The sequence below is a fragment of the Numenius arquata genome, chromosome 9, assembly GCF_964106895.1.
Source record: "Numenius arquata chromosome 9, bNumArq3.hap1.1, whole genome shotgun sequence".
Taxonomy (NCBI): Eukaryota; Metazoa; Chordata; class Aves; order Charadriiformes; family Scolopacidae; genus Numenius; species Numenius arquata.
Window position 1 is genome coordinate 34497727 of NC_133584.1, and position 19475 is coordinate 34517201.

Consider the following 19475-nt stretch of genomic DNA (forward strand, 5'->3'; position numbering starts at 1 on the left):
CCTCTGTACTGGGCACTGGTGAGGCCTCACCTCGAGTGCTGTGTTCAGTTCTGGGCCCCTCACTACAGGAAGGACATTGAGCTGCTGGAGCATGTCCAGAGGAGAGCCACCAAGCTGGTGAGGGGTCTGGAGAATAAGTCCTATGAGGAGAGGCTGAGGGAACTGGGCATGTTTAGTTGGGAGAAGAGGAGGCTGAGGGGAGACCTCATTGCCCTCTACAACTCCCTGAAAGGAGGATGTAGAGAGGTGGGTGTTGGCCTCTTCTCCCAAGGCAATCATGACAGGACCAGAGGAAATGGTCTGAAGTTGGGGCAGGGGAGGTTTAGATTAGATATTAGGAAGAATGACTTTCCTGAGAGGTGGTCAGGCCCTGGAACAGCCTGCCCAGGGAGGTGGTGGAGTCACCATCCCTGGAGGTATTTAAGAAACGTGTAGACGTGGCACTTCAGGGCATGCTCTAGTGCCCGAGATTGTTGGTTTGTGTCTGTTTGTGGGTGGGTGTGGTGTGTGGTTGTGAGTGTTTGTTTTGTGTGGGTTTTGTTTTTGTTTTGGTGTTTGGTTTTTTGTTTTTTGTTTGGTTGGTTCGTTAGGTTTTTTTTGTGGTTGGACTCGATGATCTCAAAGGTCCCTTCCAACCAAGAAGATTCTGTGATTCTGTGATTCTGTGAAGCATGTCTTCTTTGAGGAGGGGCTCAGCTGCCTGAAGCTGCTCATCCTGGAGAAGAGAAGACTCTGGGGGGAAACCTTTTTCAACGCATATCAGTACCTGAACGGAGGGTGCCAAGAACAGAGAGCCTGGCTCTTCTCTGTGGTGCACAGAGGCAATGGGCACAAACCAAAACACAAGAGCTTCCCTCTGAACATCAGGAAACCCTTTTTGACTGCGAGGGTGGCTGAGCACTGGCAGAAGTTGCTCAGAGAGCTTGTGGAATCTCCCTCTTTGGAGATACTCAAAAGCTGTCTGTGATCCTGGGCCACGGTCTGTAGGTGGCTCTGCTTGAACGGGGGAGGTTGGCTGAGGAGACCAGCTCCACCGCAGGTTAAGTCCACACCGGGGAAGGGAATGGTGGCAAAAAGGGATGGCAAGTGGCTCTTTTTGAGGGCTTTCTGAAGCTGGGAAGGCGGCCAGTACCGGAGCAGCAGATCTCAGTGTACAGGGGGGGTTTCCTGAGGTTTTCCTGAGGCAGGGAGACGCTGGGGGAGCAGAGAGACTCGAACAGAGGACGCAGCTCTCCAGAGAGAGAGGGCTCTGCCCTCCTTGAAACAGAAACGGGAGCACCTCTCAGAAAATAACCAGGATCAAGGGACCCCTATATCCTGCCCCGACCAGGCTGAAGGCAGGAGCCTAAATGAGAAGAGTGAATGGAGGCAAGTTCATGGTCGGGGCAGCAGGCGAACTCCCTCGTCCACCTCAGCCCTCCCGGGTACCTCTGAACAACAAATAAGAGGTTCTGGTTGAGGAAAGCCAGTCAAATGAGGGTGTGGATGATGGGCAATCTACACCAGGGATTTGTATGTGTTCATGAAGATTCAGTCAGTCATCCTTGAGGGTTCCACTTTTGTTTGTTTGTTTGTTTGTTTGTTTGTTTTCTGGGATTTTTAAGTGCTTGCACAGAAAACTAACAAGCAAACCAAAACCTTGGGTGCTGCAATGTGTTAAACAGTGGAGTGAAATGAATTATAGTCCCACAGGTAGTCTCACTCTTGGTAAATCCGCAACTCTTTTCCGCATTCTAGTCATGTCTGAAAAGCCCAGCTGAAGTTGTCTTTCATTAACTTCAGCAATGATGCCATTTTTATTCCAAAACTTCGATGTACTCTCAGTCAAAAATGAAGTGCAAGACTTGGAGCAGTGAGAGAGAGCCACAGTGGCTGGCTGAAATTTGGAAGGGGAGCAGTTTGTCCTGAGCTTTAGTTTTCCTCTGTCTTGCTTCCTAACTGTTCAGACTTATAAGTATCTTTAGCACATCCTCAGGAGAAAGAGTTTCATAGCGTCCTGGCTTGTATCAGAAGTAGTGTGGACAGCAGGACTAGGGAATCGTTCATCCCCTTGTACTCGGCAATTGTAAGGGTTCACCTTGAATACAGTGTTCGGTTTTGGGCTCCTCACTATAAGAAAGACAGTAAGGTGCTGGAGCATGTCCAAGAAGAGCAGCGAAGCTGGTGGAGGATCTAGAGCACAAGTCTTATGAGAAGCAGCTGAGGGAACTGGGGTTGTTTAGCCTGGAGAAAAGGAGACTCGGAGGAGTTGCTGTCTACAACTTCCTGAAAGCACTTAAAATGTCGGTCTCTTCTCCCAAGTAACACATGATGGGATGAGAAGAAATGGCCTCAAGTTACGCCAGGAGAGGTTTACTTTGGGTATTATGAAACGTTTCTTCAGCAAAAGGGTTGTTAAGCATTGGAACAGGCTGCCCAGGAAAGTGGTTGAGTTGTCATCCCTAAAGGTATTTAAAAGATGTGAGGACGTGGCGCTTAGGGGCATGGTTTAGTGGTGGACCTGGCAGTGTTAGGTTAACGGTTGGACTTTATGATCTTAAGGGACTTTTCCAACCAAAATGATTCTAGAATCGTATGATTCTAGTCCAATGTATGTATACAAATACACACTTCTCTCACTTGTCCTTGGGAATTGCCTCGCTTACTAGTGTTCACAATGGGTCCGAGAAACTCATTCCTTCATTTCATTCCAATACTTACTGCGCTTGCAACATGTTTCCTTCTTCTGTTCGCCTTTATCTCTTCCCTCTGCACCCCCAAAGTACAAACCTTTGTATAATTGTGTTGGAGCTATCTTAAAAGAACTTCCTATCTATTAAACCTGCCTGAACTACGTATTTTACTGCAGAATATTGCTTTGTAAGCTTGTGCTCAATTGATGTTTTCTCCCACTGAATGCAAGGTACCACTTATTTTCCAGGTATATTAAAATATTTTATAAAAATGAAACTTCTCTTCCTATTTCTTTTAGTGATTATTAAAATAACTTTTTAATGCTAAATTTGGGAAGGTGTATCCCATCCGAGTTCTTTTAGGGGTGTTCTCTGAGTGGTTTTAGAAGAGCTTATAACAGTGGCATTTGAGATCTGTCTGTTGGTGCAGGCTTTAAATAAATTACTTGATCTAGAATAGGCAGCATCAACATTTATTAATAAATCATGATGTGGGCTGTTTCTTTACATGCATTTTTCATTATTCTTGTTTTAAGTCGAAGTAACTTGTATATGTGTTAGAGATTTCTGTCACTGTGTTAATTTTTTCCATGCTTGTTTTCCGGGCTTTGAAACTGCATGTGTCTCATACGCACAGCTGTCCCTTTTCAGCTATAATTCAGTTATAATTAACTGATTATAAACATTGTCATTTTCTTTGCTATCAATACTGACACTGCTGCAAATGCAGCTTTTTCTATAGTACCTGTTGTATCAGGAAGCTCAGGCGCTATCTTAGATATTCTTTGCAGGGTAGTAAATTCAATCATTTGTTATTATCTGTTTCTTATAGAGCTTTAGGCAATAAAGAAGGAAAAACTATTCAACCTGAATTTGTTTTTTGGGTTGTTTTTGTAAATTCTGTGGAATGTTCTACATACCATCACAATTATATGTATAATGATTACTTACTGTATTTCTTTGATGAAGCATCTTTCTGTGCAAGAATTAACTTTATTTCTTACATTATTTTGTACAACCTTTAAATAATTCTGAAGCATTTGAAATTAAACTCAGTAACAACAAGAACATTTTTTTTTTACTATTTTTACTGAAAGTTAGCCATTGGAATTAGAATCTGACTTAATTCATGCAGGTCACGTGTACAAAATAGCATCAAGCTGTGATCATGTGATCTTCTTTAAAAGACTAATTGACTTATAAGCCTCATCTGTTCGTTATCCCACTGGGTTCATTTATTTGGCTTTGGTTTCAGCTGGGGAAGAATTAGTCGAGGAGAATCTATAGATTGTCATCCGTGGTGATGGGCAGAGGTGACAGTCTGTGTTTTTTCAAAGATGACAATACATGTCACGTGAGTGCAAACAGCACGGGTGTTTAGCACACAGTCTCCATTACAATGTGTAATTTTACAGTTCCTGAGGATGGCAAATATCATGTCACTGATTGCTCTCTTGTTAATGTTTTTCAGAAATTGAAAAATTTCAGGGTTCTGAAGGCAAGAAGGAAGACGAAGAAAAGAAATATCTTGATGTTATCAGCAACAAAAACATAAAGCTTTCAGAAAGAGTTCTGATCCCTGTCAAACAATATCCAAAGGTACTGTAAATGTAGTCTAATGCTTGTTTAATCTTAATGGAATGCTGAAAAAAGTCATGCACATTTTATTGACTCTTCGTATGCAGGCTTTGTGTTATTAAAAACAACAAAACTGGAAAAGAAGCTCCTATTTGAATTTATCTCTTACTAGCTATTATATGTTCTAACTCCTGTGTTGGGGCCTTTCAGAAAGCTATTGAAGTGAATGAGGTTGGTTGGTTTTTTTTTTTACTTTAGGTAGGTTTTGTAGCTATCCTTAGGCAAACTGTTGAGGTGTTTTCTTATAGTTGCTTTTTTTCATCTTATTAGAACATAAAAGATCGGTTAACAAAAAAAAAAAAAAATCACAGCAGAATAAAGAAAAAAATGTTTCAATAACTCTGAAAAGTCAATTTAAGTGTCTCCAGCCTCTTCGTGTAAGAGTTGGGGGATTTTCTCCGGTGTAATAAGTTTTAAAAGATAAAGTAGCAGGATTACTGCAGGCCATGACTTTTGACGACGTTTGTCCCTGTTTATAAAATAGATGTCTTTCTGCCACATACTTAATTCATATTATGCTTTGTTCTCCCTACTGCTACATACTATGATTAAAAAAGCATTTTTTTTTCTTGCGAAAGAGCCCCAAATTCAACTGCTTGGGTGAAGTTTTAATTTTACATGAAGGAAGAGAATGCTGGTTTTTGTTTGTATGTGTATACACTGTTGTATTTTACATAAACAGTTGTTCTAATAGTATTCAAACTGAAATAGTAAACATCTCCATTTATCTCTAGAGCATTTTTTTCTTGCTGATTTATTATCACATGGTATTTGGTTCACCATTAGCCTTGATTACACTCTCAGCTTTTTGCTTTATACTTTCATCAGGAAGAGCAATAAATTATAATGAGTAAAAAGCCTATCAAACAGAATGAAAGGTGTAAAAAAAAAAAAAATAAAATAAAAAATTGAGATTCAATGATTCCAGCTGACATTTACCTCCTGACTAGTGAATATAAATCTGAGATAATGTAATCATCTAAATGGTAAAGACCTTAGAAATGCACATAGTGCTATAGCAAATTACTTTCTTGCTGCATAGCCTGAGGTGCTTTGACTAGATTTGTAGTATTTTGAGTAAAAGCTATAGGTTCTTAAGTTCTTAACAAGAATGTAACAGTGCTGTAACTTCACAACAGCAATGTAATAATTATTCAGAATACTATTTGATGAAGATAGTAGAATGAAAGACAAACTATTTAAAAGACGTGCAATAAGCTATCCAATATAGCTTCTGAATATGATTAAATTAACCTTCATTTACTTTAATGAGCTTGTTATATTAATGAGTAGTAAAAGATATGAAGCATTTTTACAGGTGTTGAGCAGTGAAACAAAAATAATCACTGTGGTGGAAATGAAATATGTAATGCAAGATACACTCTTGGAAATCTTCTGTAGTGGATTTGCTCGCAATATTCTGTGCTTGACATGGAATTATTCCCAGAACTGCAGGTTTCCTGCTACCATCTAGTAACCATCCTTCAAGGTTTGCATTTGCCATTTGTGTCAAACTGCTGATTTCTGTTGTCCAGTGCCCTATCTTTTTTTGATGAATTGTATATATTAGGATAATCAAAATTAGTACACAGTGTTTCCTTAAAATTGCTTTATAAATAACAAAAGAATGTAGAAATTGGGTAAAAAAGAGACAGTAATTTTATGTATTTAGCAGAATATGGAAATAAGAGCAGTTGATCAGACCTGCACTTATAAACAGCTAGGGGAATTGCTGTATGATTTCACCTGAGAGGCATTTATATTTGAAAGAATATTATTTTAAATTATTTATCCATTGTCTGCTGATAAGCTTTTTTGGGCAGTGCTGGGTGGGCAGGGTTCTGTAAGTCTGAATGAATTGTCTAAAAAAAAATCTGACCAGTTAAAAAATCAGTTGTGGTTCACAGACTCTCTATTTAGGAATGAGATCAAGCCTTTCAAGACATTTGCTCTTATTTTAACTACGTGTAGAAATATAAATTGCTCCAGGGGAACCCTTGCCCTAAAGGTTTACTTTGGTCTGTGAGTTAAGCTGCAGTGAGGGTAGATCCCTTCGGTGACAGCTGTAGAGTCAGAAGGAGCATTTTAGCTTTGAGCAAAAGTTAACTGAATATGAAAGGCTTCTAGTGGCTAGAGAGCTCTTGAAGTTGCAGAATAAGTGTTCCAAAATTGTCTCTACTCAAGTGTCTGTGGTCTGATTTCTGAAATTACTGGTGCAGACAACAGGAAAATAAAATCAAAGGCTGTGATTAGCAGCAGCTGTGTTATGTTACCAGCTCTGTTAAAGATACAGGCCTCTCTCCTCTTCTGTAAAATAGGGATCTGAAAAAGAGATAAGGGTGTTACTTGATAGTTCAGCAATGATCTTTTCTGAGATTAATTATTTTAAATCTCAGCAGCCCAAGTAGAAACAGCATCTCATTTACACACACTCCTCTATGCAGCAGATATTTTTAATGCCTTCAAAGTTTCTTCTGACATAGTGATGCAGTGTCTTGTGTTGTTTGATCCTTTTTCCCATCCCATAGTGCCATTTTTTTACTTTCATGATATGTGAATTGCAGCTAAGGCAGACTAACAAAAATACTCAGAAGACTACTTGTTACTGACTTCCCATTTTTCAGCTTTTATAGCTGTTCAACTTAAAACTTGCATGAAAATACCTAGGGCTTTTTTATAAAAACTTTGCCATTTATCAGTTGAATGTTGTATTTCAAATACATCAAATCAGGGAAAAGAGTGGGTTATTTAAAAAAAAAAAAAAAAAGAAGCAAACAGACTCTGAAATGGTCTTGCTGCTGAAAAACAAAAGCCACAATTTAGAAGCCTGATGGGCAACTTTGTGATTTGCATTCCAATACCTAGCTCTCAGAGAGTCTGAGTTGCTGTATGGGCTTAGGGCCATAGAATCATAGAATGCTTCAGGTTGGAAGGGACCTTAAAGATCATCGGGTTCCAACCCCCCTGCCATTGGCAGGGACACCTCCGACCAGACCAGGTTGCTCAAAGCCCCATCCAACCTGGCCTTGGACACCTCCAGGGATGGGGCATCCACAGCTTCTCTGGGCAACCGCTTCCAGTGTCTCACCACCCTCGCAGTAAAGAATTTCTTCCCGATACCTAATCTAAATCTCCCCTCTTTCAGTTTAAAACCATTACCCCTCATCCTATCACTACACTCCCTGACAAAGAGTCCTTCCCCATCTCTCCTGTAGGCCCCCTTTAGGTACTGGAAGGCTGCTATGAGGTCTCCCCAGAGCCTTCTCTTCTCCAGGCTGAACAACCCCAACTCTCTCAGCCTGTCCTCATAGGAGAGGTGCTCCATCCCTCTGATCATCTTCGTGGCCTCTCCGCTGGACCGATTCCAACAGGTCCCTGTCCTTCCTGTGCTGAGAACTCCAAAGCTGGACACAGTACTCCAGGTGGTATATCACCAGAGTAGAGGGGTAGAATCACCTCCCGTGACCTGCTGGCCGCACATCTTTTGTTGTAGCCCAGGATGCAACTGGCTTTCTGGGCTGTCAGTGCACATTGCTGGCTCATGTTGAGCTTCCCGTCCACAAACACCCCCAAGTCCCTCTCCTCAGGGCTGCTCTCAATACGTTCCCTGCCCAGTCTGTATTTGTGCTTGGTATTGCTGTGACCCAGGTGCAGGACCTTGCATTTGATCTGGTTGAACTCCATGAGGTTTGCCCAAGCCCATCTCTCAAGCCTGTCCAGGTCCCTCTGGATGGCATCCCTTCCCTCCAGCATGTTGACTGCGCCACACAGCTTGGTGTCATCAGCAAACTTGCTGAGGGTCCACTCGGTCCGACTGTCCGTGTCTCCAACAAAGATGTTGACCAACACTGGTCCCAGTACTGACCCCTGAGGAATACCACTTGTCACTGGCTTCCCCTTGGACATTGAGCCGTTGACTGCAACCCTTTGAGTGTGGCCATCCAGCTGGTTCCTGATCCACCAAGTGGTCCATCCATCAAATCCATGACTTCCCAATTTTGAGACCAGGATGTCATGTGGGGCAGTGTCAAATGTTTTGCATAAGTCCAGGTAGATGGTGTCTGTTGCTCTCCCCTTGTCTACCAATTCTGTAGCAACACCATAGAAGGCCACAAAATTTGTCAGGCATGACTTGCCCTTGGTGAAGCCATGTTGGCTGTCACCAATCACCTCCTTATTTCCCATGTACCTTAGCAGAGATTCCAGGAGGATCTGCTCCATGATCTTGTCGGGCAGAGGTGAGACTGACCGGCCTGTAGTTCTCCAGGTCTTCCTTTTTTCCTTTTTTTGAAAATGGGGGTTATGTTTCCCCTTTTCCAGTCAGTGGGAACTTCACTGGACTGCCATGACTTCTCAAATATAATGGAAAGCCGCTCAGCAACTTCATTCACCAGCTCCCTCAGGACCCATGGATGGATTTCATCAGATCCCATGGACTTATGTACCTTCAGGTTACTTAGATGGTCTTGAACCTGATCTCCTACAGTGGGTGGTTCTTCATTCTCATAGTCCCTGTTTTTGCCTTCTGTGACTTGGGCGGTGTGGTTAGAGCCCTTGCCAGTGAAGACTGAGGTGAAAAAGTCGTTCAGTACCTCAGCCTTCTCCATGTCCTGGCTGACCAGGTCTCCTGATTCGTTCCAGAGAGGGCCCACATCTTCTCCAGTCTTGCCTTTATCTCTGACATAGAAGTTTTTCTTGATGTCCTTGATATCCCTGGCCAGATTTAATTCTCTCTGGGCTTTAGCTTGCCTAATCTGGTTCCTGGTTCCTCAGTCAGTTTCTCTGTATTCCTTCCAGTCTACCTGTCCTTGCTTCTACCCTCTGTAGACCTCTTTTTTTTTGCTTTTGAGCTTGTCCAGGAGATCCTTGTTCATCCATGCAGGCCTCTTGGCTTTTTTGCCTGACTTCTTTATTCTTGGGATGCACTGTTCCTGAGCTTGGAGGAGGTGATCCTTGAATACTAACCAGCTTTCTTGGGCCCCTCTCCCCTCCAGACTTTTCCCATTTTACCCTACCAAGCATATCCCTCAAGAGGCCAAAGTCTACTTTTCTCTGAAGTCCAGGGTAGCGAGTTTGCTGCGTACCCTCCTCACTGCCCTAAGGATCTTGAATTCTACCATCTCGTGATCACTGCAGCCAATGCTATCCTTGAGCTTGACATTCCCCACTAGCTCCTCCTTGTTGGTAACGACAAAGTCCAGCACGGCTCCTCTCCTTGTTGGCTCCTCTACCATTTGAAGAAGAAACTTGTCATTGACACTTTCCAAGAACTTCCTGCATTTCTTGTGCCCTGCTGTGTTGTCCTTCAAACAGATATCAGGGTGGTTGAAGTCCCCCATAAGGACCAGGGTCTGTGAACACAATGCTGCTCCTATCTGTTTATAGAGAGCCTCACCCGCCCTGTTGCCATGGTCAGGTGGTCTGTAGCAGACCCCTACTGTAACATCACCTGCCCCTGTGCTCCCTTTAATCTTGGCCCATAAGCTCTCTGTTGGGTCTTCATCCATCTCCAGGTGGAGCTCCATGCACTCCAGCTAGTTCATTGACAGAGGGCAACATCCCCTCCTCATCTCCCCAGCCTGTCCTTCCTGGAGAGTCTGTATCCATTCCAACACTGCAATCATAAGAGCCGTCCCACCGTGCCAATAAGATCATAGCCCTGGAGGTGTGCACATGTCTCTAACTCCTCTTGCTTGTTCCCCATGCTACATGCATTTGTGTAAAGGCACTTCAGCGGGGTGCCCGATGCACCTGACTTACTGGCTGGAGAGGCTGCATTTCCTTCATGCTGCTCTTCAGGTGGCCTTCCCTTGAGGTGTTTTATCTATGACTCCCCAGTTCCTATTGCCTCAGGAGCCCCTGGCTCATCCCCGTAAGACTTTGAGTGTGCTGCAGCATACCCAGCACATCTGCGAGCAACAGGTTGAGGGCCTTTGCTAGTGACCCATCCCTCAGACCTTGGAGAATCATCCCTTCGCTTGTCACAAGCAAACCAGGTAATATCCCCCTCCCCAACAAGCCTAGTTTAAAGCTTGGTCAATGAGCCCGGGTAGCTCATGAGCAAACACCCTCTTCCCCCCTTCAGAAAGATGAAGCTCATCCGATGCCAGCAAGTCTGGTGCTGTGTAGGCCATACCATTGTCAAAAAACCCAAAACAGTGGTGGTGACACAAGCCACGGAGCCATGTATTGACAGACTGTACACATCTGCTTCTTTCAGAGTCACTGCCTATAACTGCGAGAACAGAAGAAAAGATAATCTGCACCCCAGATCCCCTTTATTAACCTTCCTTGAGTCTCTTTTGATTGCTCTTGGGCTACGTGTTGCCACCTCATCACCACCCATGTGAAAGAGCAACAGCGGGTAGGTAGTCCAAAGGCCAAATCAGGCTGGGGAGTTTCCTAGTGATGTCTCTGACCTGGGCCCCAGGGAGGCAGTAGGCTTCCCTAAGAAAAGGGTCAACCTGGCATATCAGATCCTCTGTTCCCCTCAGGAGGCAGTCACCTACAACTACAACCTGTCTCTTTTTCCTCGTGGAGGTGGTTTTTAAATGGGGGGTAGGTCTTGCCAGTCCTGGCAACTCTTCTGGTATAGTCAAACCATCTTCCATACCATCCATGGGCTGTCCTACCTCCTTGAAAGCCTCATACCTATTGTACAGAGGTGCCTGGTTAGGGGAGGTGGGCAAGGAGGGGGTTTGTTTGCCCCCCATAGCACAGACTTGCCTCTGTTCACAGTTTTTTTTGGCCACTGCCTTCAGTCTGGCAGGGGGAGGGTACCAGATCTTCAGCTCGATGTTTTTGTGGTGGCTCTTCTGGTTTTTCTGTCAGGGAGGTCAGAGCCTGATTCTACCAATCTATTTCCTTCTCACACTCCCTCATGCTCCACAGCCTTTCTACTTCCTCTTTTAGTTCTGCTACCAGGCTGAGTAGATCCACCTGGAGGATCCAGGTGAGGATCCAGGCTGAGGTCCACCTGGTCACACCTCACACAGCTGTCATCCCTTCTGCCATCCATTAGCGATGAGAGCTACTGCAGGCTCTGCTCCTGACTCCTCAGTTGCCCTCGCTTGAGCTGCTGGCTGCTTGTGGGTCACTGCCCTGTTCTATCCTCTCCCCACCTCAGAAAAGCTCAGGAAAAGCTCCATTTTGCTGTGATCTCTTGGTTCTGCTGCGGACATGTCGGCACCGGAGCTATTGGTCTTGGTGAGTCAAAAGACCCAAACGAGTGTAACTTACACCTTTACTTACTGCCACAGAAATTTTTCTGGAAAACCTTTGATTTTCAGTAAGCATTTTCTCTTTGTGTGAATTACAAAAACGAGTTACTTTGGTTAGAGTTACTACCTTATCAACTCCCAAAACCACTATCGTGTGTTCGAGATGAAGGAACTCAAATCAGTTGAAATATATAGATTCAATGATTTCTTTCCAGTTGTTCTTTCTAGAAATTAAGTTTTTATTTGGTTAAATCTGCTTTTGGGCATTTCTTTTCTTTTTGATCTAGGAACAGGTAAATTAGTCTAAATTTAAAGAAGTTGAAATAACATGGATGAATTTAGAGCCAGAATGCTGAGTTATTTAACTGTATGACAGTTCACATTCAAGATAAAGAATTTCCGCTTTTATCAAAATTCAGTTACATTGAAATTGCCCATTCTGGAAAAAAAACCCAACAACAGTTAAGTAAGGAAGAAATTTTCCAAGTAAGTTAGTCAGTGAAGATTGGGAGGTGCAGTGAAGCTGGAGGTGACAACACCTGGAAGTAACGAACTCTCCTTTTTTTCGTCAGGGATAGAAATCAATACAATGTCTTCTGAACAAAAGACTGTGTTTAATAACTTTCTCATTATATGATTATTGAATAAAGATAGATTTGTCTATAAATAAGAGGACAGGATATATTATAGAATTATATAATACTAAATTAAATTAATTAAAATTTGCTCTGATGCTAGAGTGAGTCATAAAGTTAGAAAGTTTTTAAACAAAATCTCAGTTTAAGTACAGAATTATATTTTGATTTTCCCCTCTACTGGTTTGTTAGATAATGAAAACTATCAAAATATAAGATAGCAGAAGCACGTCCTGCTAACTACCAGGATCTGGTAGGGCTGAAAAAGGTGACAAGCAGGTTGATTCTTCTGAATGACTTTCATGATGTAGAGTTGCAAACTTCGAGGTGCTGTGTTCAGAGGATGTAGTGTAATAAAGCCTCTTCCCTGCGCAAAAGACTCAGCTGATGGGCAAAAAAGGTATCATTTAGAAATATGGTCTGGCTTCAGTCTGAGCTTCCTAACTCCTGCTGGCTTCTTCCTGGATGTCTAATTACCGTTTTTGGGGGGGAAAAAAAAATAATATACATAATCCTTTGATAGGCTGGCACCCTGTTTAGAGTCTGTGTTTCTGGGGAAGAGACTTAAGCTAATGCTGATGAATACTGTTAATTAAGTTAAATTCCAGATTCTTGATATTCTTTGTTTTGCCTGTCTCATGACGGTTCCTTGAATGATGAAAGACTTGAATGAATTCACCTTTCTCATTCTTAGTCGTTTTTTAAAATAGTTATGTTATATATAACATGTCAGGTTGGATGCAGTGCTCTTGAAATGAAATTTATTTGTTCAACTAAACTCTTGTAAGGTATTTTAATCTCTGTGATGTATTAAAACAGAATTCACAGGTGATTTGAACAACAAAGTGCTATATTTCTTTTGTATATGTTACACCTCAGAGTGAATCTCTCCACTAAAAACTTCCTTAGAGGGCGTTTGAAAAAATTTTGGATTAAATAACCATTTTTGCAGGAGATGAGCTCATTTTGTACTTTTCCTCCTTCTAATGAATTTAGCATAAATCAGTGGGGTTATTTTATTTGTTTTAAATAGTCCCCAATGGGATTACAAATAATTCCAATGAGTTTGAACACAGAGATTGGACTAATGAAAGTCATGGTATCAGTAGAACAAGACCCTCATTAATGATGAGAGAGTGAAAAGGATAGTCATGTCTCAAGACGGAGGGAAGAGCAAATGGACTGGAGGATGGGACAGAAAGTTTGATGCATAAAAAGGAAAGGCTGTATGTGAAGTGATGTTTCATTACTTGGGGAAATAATTAGGAAGAGGGACATAAAGGAGGTAAGAGCCAGGAACTGTAAGAGAAATTAAATGATTGAACTCAAAGACAAGGCAAATGAGCCATTCTTAAATGCTTTAAAAGAATGGTCAGGAGTGGTTGTGGGGGCCAGTCTGAACTGGTGGATGTACTGATTGTCTGGCAAGCAGTTATCTACTGATTGATACCTGCTGGCAAAGAAAATGCTATTTGCCAATATACTGAACCTCCTGTGGTTTTTGGTTTTGGTTCCATCTAGAAAGACTTTAGAGAAATCGGTGAATTGCTCTTCTCTTGGCATGAATTTGTGAATTATTTTTTAAAGTATGAATTCAAACTTTATTATGTACTTCTTGATACAAGTGTGTGAGCAAATGAAAATAAAATCTAGAGTAGAGGCAGTTCAGTTTGTTAGTATTTTCAAGTGTGTATGTTTCTCTGTATATATTAAGAATTAATTTGGTATGATCACTTACTGCTCTCATGTAAGATAAATTCATCCACGTGTGCTGTTCTTAAATATAGTATGTGACTCAAACAGCTTTATACACCTAAGCCTATGTGAGGAATTTCTGCAGTTCTTTGAAAAGATTTTTTGCCATTTGCTAACCAATAGTTGAGCTTTCATTATTTTGTAGAGTCATCTCCTTGTTTTGTGGTAACATGCTTAAGGAGCTTTTAAACCTGGCTTTGCAGATTTGTTCCTGTGCACTGTTTAAGAATAACATAGAAACATAGAATGGTTAGAGTATGAGATCTTCTTTAAAACCTTAGCTGTATGTAGCACATAATGTAGAAATTTTGTTTGTAAGCTTGTCCAGTGCACAGTGTCAGTTAAAATGATGATGACTTCGGTGAAATTCTGCCCCTGTTGTGCTTGGCTTCAACATAGCATGGTTTCAGCCTTTAACGTGTGGCTTGTTTTGTTCATTACTTATAGAAAGTATAAGTATGAATACATAAAGCATCTGAAAAGTCAGAAAAATAAACAGTAAGCGTATAAAAAGAAATCTTTAAATTGTGGTGCGTCTTTTGCTATTTTTAACATTCAAGTAAAAATACAAAAGTTCTCGGCACTGAATAATATTTGTTTATATCATTTTATGCTTCATAAACCAGTGACTTGAAGCAAGTAACTCATACAAACTCACCAGTGCTAAAGAACTCATTGTGAAGGGTGAGATTTTTTGTTTGTGTTCTCTCTTTAACATAGGGCTCAGACAATGAAAATATGATTATTTTTATTTTTATTTAGTATTCAGCTTCTTTTATGTTTCGTTTCTTTCAAACTTGAGAGTTGCTATTATGCTTTCAAAGCAATTGTCATACTAATAATCTCCAGGTGATTTGTGTGTTTAGTTCCCATTTAAGTAAGACAGGAGGAAAAAGATATAGTGATAGTCCATTAGATGCATGGACAAGAAAATATAAAATTGCTAAGAAAAACTGGGACCTGGTCTGTCAGTTCAGTGAGCAGACCTGACTTCAAACTATAATCTATATTGCTGTAATGAAATGAGTACCTTGTTGATGCATAAGGCAAAAGGAAAATTTGATCTGTCACTCAGTCCTGGAGATGTTTAAGGAGACTGGAAAAAAACTCCAGTATTTTTAATAAAAAGAAACAGAGCTAAGTGTCTAACTACAGAATAGCAATTTTTTACCTTCCCTACCAGCATTTTTTTCTTCTATGTAAGATAAGAAAAGCCTTTATACTTGGAAGGGTACTAGTATTTGGACTAGTAAAAAGCTTTTCACTTTGAAATGCTGCTATCGTATAGGATATGAGATTTAATTTCTTTTAGTTGTGGTAGTTTCATATAAATATTGTTAGTAATAGTAATGTTTTTAATAGGGGAATCTAGTGCAGTATGAATATCATATGCTAATTTTTCTTTTCTCTTAAGTCTACTCGGGTACTGGCACAGAAATAAAGAACAATAAAGTGATAATTTTAAGTTAAGTAGTAGGCTTGAAGGATTATCTTAGCAACTTGCTAAAGCTATTAAAATATTTATTTCCTTACAAACAATGAAAAAAAAAATATTTAAGGGAAAAAAAATCACAACAGGCACTTTAGAATTAATGCAACAGGTAGTTGCTTGTAATTTTTTATATCCCTCTGCTGTCTTAGTCTAAACTGATCAAATGTGCTGTAAGTGCAGAATGTGAATGAACTAATCAGTTCTTGAAATCAAATGTACTCTTCCGTCTTACATGAACACTCCTGAAGAATGTTTCTGCCTCTTGAAACTGAAGATGAAATCTGTTTTGTGTCTCTTTGGGCTTTTTTCCTCTGCTTAAGTGGGTTATGAGGTCACTTCAAAGAAGTTATTAATGTAATTTATAATAACTCTCAGCTAAAGTTAGCTAAACATTTTGAAAATTGCTTATGAAATTATTAACACAAAAACTAATGCTCTGCTTTGATCCTTTTGCAGTAGACCTAATCATTAGTCCGGAGGTAACACAGCTCATCATGGAACAGCTCAGGTTTCGGCAGTACCTAAATAGACAAGCAGTTCCTTGAACATTGTAACTAAGGAACCTCTTTCTGCACATCTATATCTTGTGATTAGCTGTGAGCTCTGATTCAGCGTTTTTCTGATGGCTATATGGTGACAAAAGTTTTCTCTTCTTCAGACCTCTTATGACGTGAGCTTATGGCACATGCTGCTTCTTAGTTTGGATGTGTCCTTCTATCCAGCTCCATGCTCTCTCCAAACTTCAAAGATCTTATGTGTCTTTGAAATAGCCACCTCTGTCAAACTGATCAGTTTGACAGATCAAACTGTCAAACTATGAGATCAATAGTTACTTGGGGAAAAAGAAAACACAAGACACATGATCATCTTGCCTTGGTTCCCTATGAAAGACTTGGAAAGGACATGGCCTGAAAACCTGCAGGTCATTTGTCTTCTCACACAGGGCACAGAGAAAGCCTAGGCCAAGTAGGATGACAGAGACATAGAAGCAACGTTCTCCAGAGCCAGTGACCCCCAAGCAGTGTGAATGTGGTTCTGTCTGGACCAGTTAGTTTAGCAACAAGTGTTTCCTCCCTCTTAAGACTGTCATTTGAGTGGTTTTGTAAATCCACTGCAACTTGCCATGGATTTTGATGGCTTCTTCCCTATTTCTCAAGCTTCCCACGTATCATCAGAGATCTTTAAAACATAATTATGTGTTGCTTTATAGAAAGCTATGATGATGAAAGGAATTTAGGTTCAGAATGCTCTCTTACTTGCTGAGTTGCAGCTATTTAGCCTGAAGTCTGTTTGACCTCAACTGACTTCTTTCCTGTTTTGATTTTACTCACATTGAGCAAACAAAATAAAAAGGTGATGCTTTCATATGATGAGCACGCAAAGGATGTGTGCTAATTTTGAAGAATTCTGTTTCATAAATACAGCTTTCAAGGGTTTATTAGAAGATATAAATTTTTGTGTTTTATTAGAACTTATTAAAAACATGTCTCCCATTTTCAGCCTTTGTAGCCCAGTACTAGCATCAGGATATAAAAATTCTCAGGAACTCAAAGAATGACTTGCAAGCCTGTTCAGTTGATAGATTTATATTCTCAATTTAATACTAGAACCACAGCTTTATTCAGAAACTGCTGTGTTTCCATGGTTTGGGATTGGGAGTTGGAAGGAAAATATTACAAACTGTGAGAAAACCATGTTCTCCCTCTTGTATTTCAAGAAATGTAGCAATGCACAGTGCTGTCACTTGTACGTTCTTAAAAAAGCAGGGGGAAGGGGAGCAATTCTTTCATTACTTTTCCTAGATATGAAATTGTAGTTTTGTTCCAATAGAATGGATTTAGAATGGGTGACGAATATAGCAAAGATATGTTTCCATCTACCCACTGAGATTATAATCCTTTTATTTAGGTAAGGAGTAAGTAGCACTAAGGTAAATACTACGACGTATGAATTATTCTAATGCAAGAGATGTACACCATGGCATACGTAGCATGATTGCACACTACTTGCTCACTAATCACTGGCTTCCCACCTGATAGACTGTCTACTGTCTGATGAGAGAAACTGTTTATTGTTTATGTCAACTCAGCAAGAGAGAATTAAATCTTCTTTAGCTGGTTATTTTTAACTGAGAAAAATTCACTAGAGCAATGCTTAATGAAATATTAAAAGAAAAATTATACAGGGTCTAGAGAATCACTCAATAATGATAGTAATAATGAACCTGTTTCTTAGAAATTAAAGAAATGTAGTTTTAGTTTTGAATGAGATATTTCTCCACCATTTATTGCGAAACAAACTGGTGAAGAGCAGAGAGCCAGAAAAAGACTTCTTTCTGAAAGAGAAAAATTGTTACTGCTTTTACTGGCAAGGTATTCTTTCTGTCTTTTTGTCTTTTTTTTCTTTTCCTGATATTCTGGCAATATTTTTTCAGATTGGGTAAAAGAGAACTCTGTCTTAGGCTACTCCTTATCATCTTGCTTTAAATACTGATTTTCTGATTGAGTGAAAGCAGCCTTTGGAAGAAATAGAAATTTTTTTGTGTACACTATAAAACTTTAGCTGAGTTACTCACATAGGTACTAGATACTGTAAACACGTAGCTTTATAAATAAAAAGGTGGCTATAATGTAAGACCACATCCTGTGTCATGTCCCAGCATGATGCAAGACAGCACTTTGTTTTGCTATTTTCAGACCTTAGAGTCTGCATTCTCAAGCATTTCCAGTGAATTTGTCATTTTGCCTAACGTGACAATCAACATACTGAAGTATGTTGATTAACTGCAGGTTTCCAGGGTCTCTAAGTACTTTTATAGATACCAGCAAACAGACGAGATCTTTGCTAGATAATTGCATTCACGTTTGAAACATATAACACTGATGTATGATGATTATATTGCCAAAACTTCATTTGACACCTAGTATTTATAAAAATCCCTTCTTACTTGTGATCGTATTAAAATTTTTTTCATGGGAACCACACTTCTTTTCCAGAAATCCCTAATTTCATGTCTGGGTGTAAAGATACTGAAGGTGGTTAGTATATACAGGAGCTCTTGTCTCCAAACCTTGCAAAGTACACCTTTTAAAATTCAAGCATGTAAATCACATTTTGGATGGGTGTTGTCTTGCTGCCTTGTCATACTGCGTTGTCTTTAGGCACCAGTTGCTTGTGATTTGCACCATGTAAAAGACAAGGGAATTACAAAATTTGAAACTGAAATTTAAGCCATTTTTAGGAAAATGTCACTAATAAAGCCATTAACTAACATGTTGTGTACTCCCATAAGAGCCTGAGCTGTCTAGCTCAGGCTAAACAGAGTTATAAAGCCCTGAAATGAGGGGTTCATAATGTAAGCGCTGACACTAACAGAACTCTAGAGGCACGCGTGATGTCACTGTAATTAGCTTAGTGCTGGTATGGATCATGTCTTAGTGTTCTTTCAGCCTCTGTAAGAAGAGATGGCTTATTTCTTTCAGGCATAATTGCATTTGTCACGGTTTTTGCGATTGCAAAAACCATACTAGTGTAAAAAGGCAAGATGACTTTCAGAGCACTTAACATCATGTTGTTTGTAATATCATTAGAGGGAAGAAGTGGTAGGGGGAAAAAAGTGGAAAACAGAGCTTTCTACTTTTCAGGTAATTTGTCTTCTGCCCCTTCTCTTTAAGGATTTCTTGTCAGAAGAGTCTATAGGATAATGGGAACAGAAACTATTTTCTCCCTTGGATATACCTGAAGGATGAAATATAGGGAAGAGGGCATCTCTACAAACCCTCTCATGATTGTTCCCTCGATGGGGAGAGAAAATTCTGTTTTTTTCCTGGGAGCTGGTTACCAGAACACACCATGTCTCTGCAGGGATGTGTTTTGGTAGGCTTAGGGTCAAGCTCACAGAACAAAGTCCATGGAGTCAGCGGTATCTGCAGGGGCAGAGGTAGGTGCACATCAGTGCTCCACAATGCTGAATTTGTCTGCTTTGTAAGCACGCTGACTCAATCTGCTCTAGAGTGAGAGCACCAAGATTTTCTTCACCTTCAAGGTAAGGGATATGTAGGCT

The 19475-nt window shown here is 40.4% G+C and overlaps 1 protein-coding gene across 2 annotated transcripts in view; it reads left to right on the forward strand.

Annotated features, from left to right (window-relative positions):
- The window catches only part of KHDRBS2 (KH RNA binding domain containing, signal transduction associated 2), a 387275-nt gene that overhangs the window by 82638 nt on the left and 285162 nt on the right, over window positions 1–19475 (forward strand). For both annotated transcript variants that reach the window (XM_074153323.1, XM_074153324.1), the window contains exon 2: window positions 4144–4271. In XM_074153323.1, the coding sequence (XP_074009424.1) occupies window positions 4144–4271 (128 nt within the window). The remainder of the gene's footprint in view (window positions 1–4143; window positions 4272–19475) is intronic.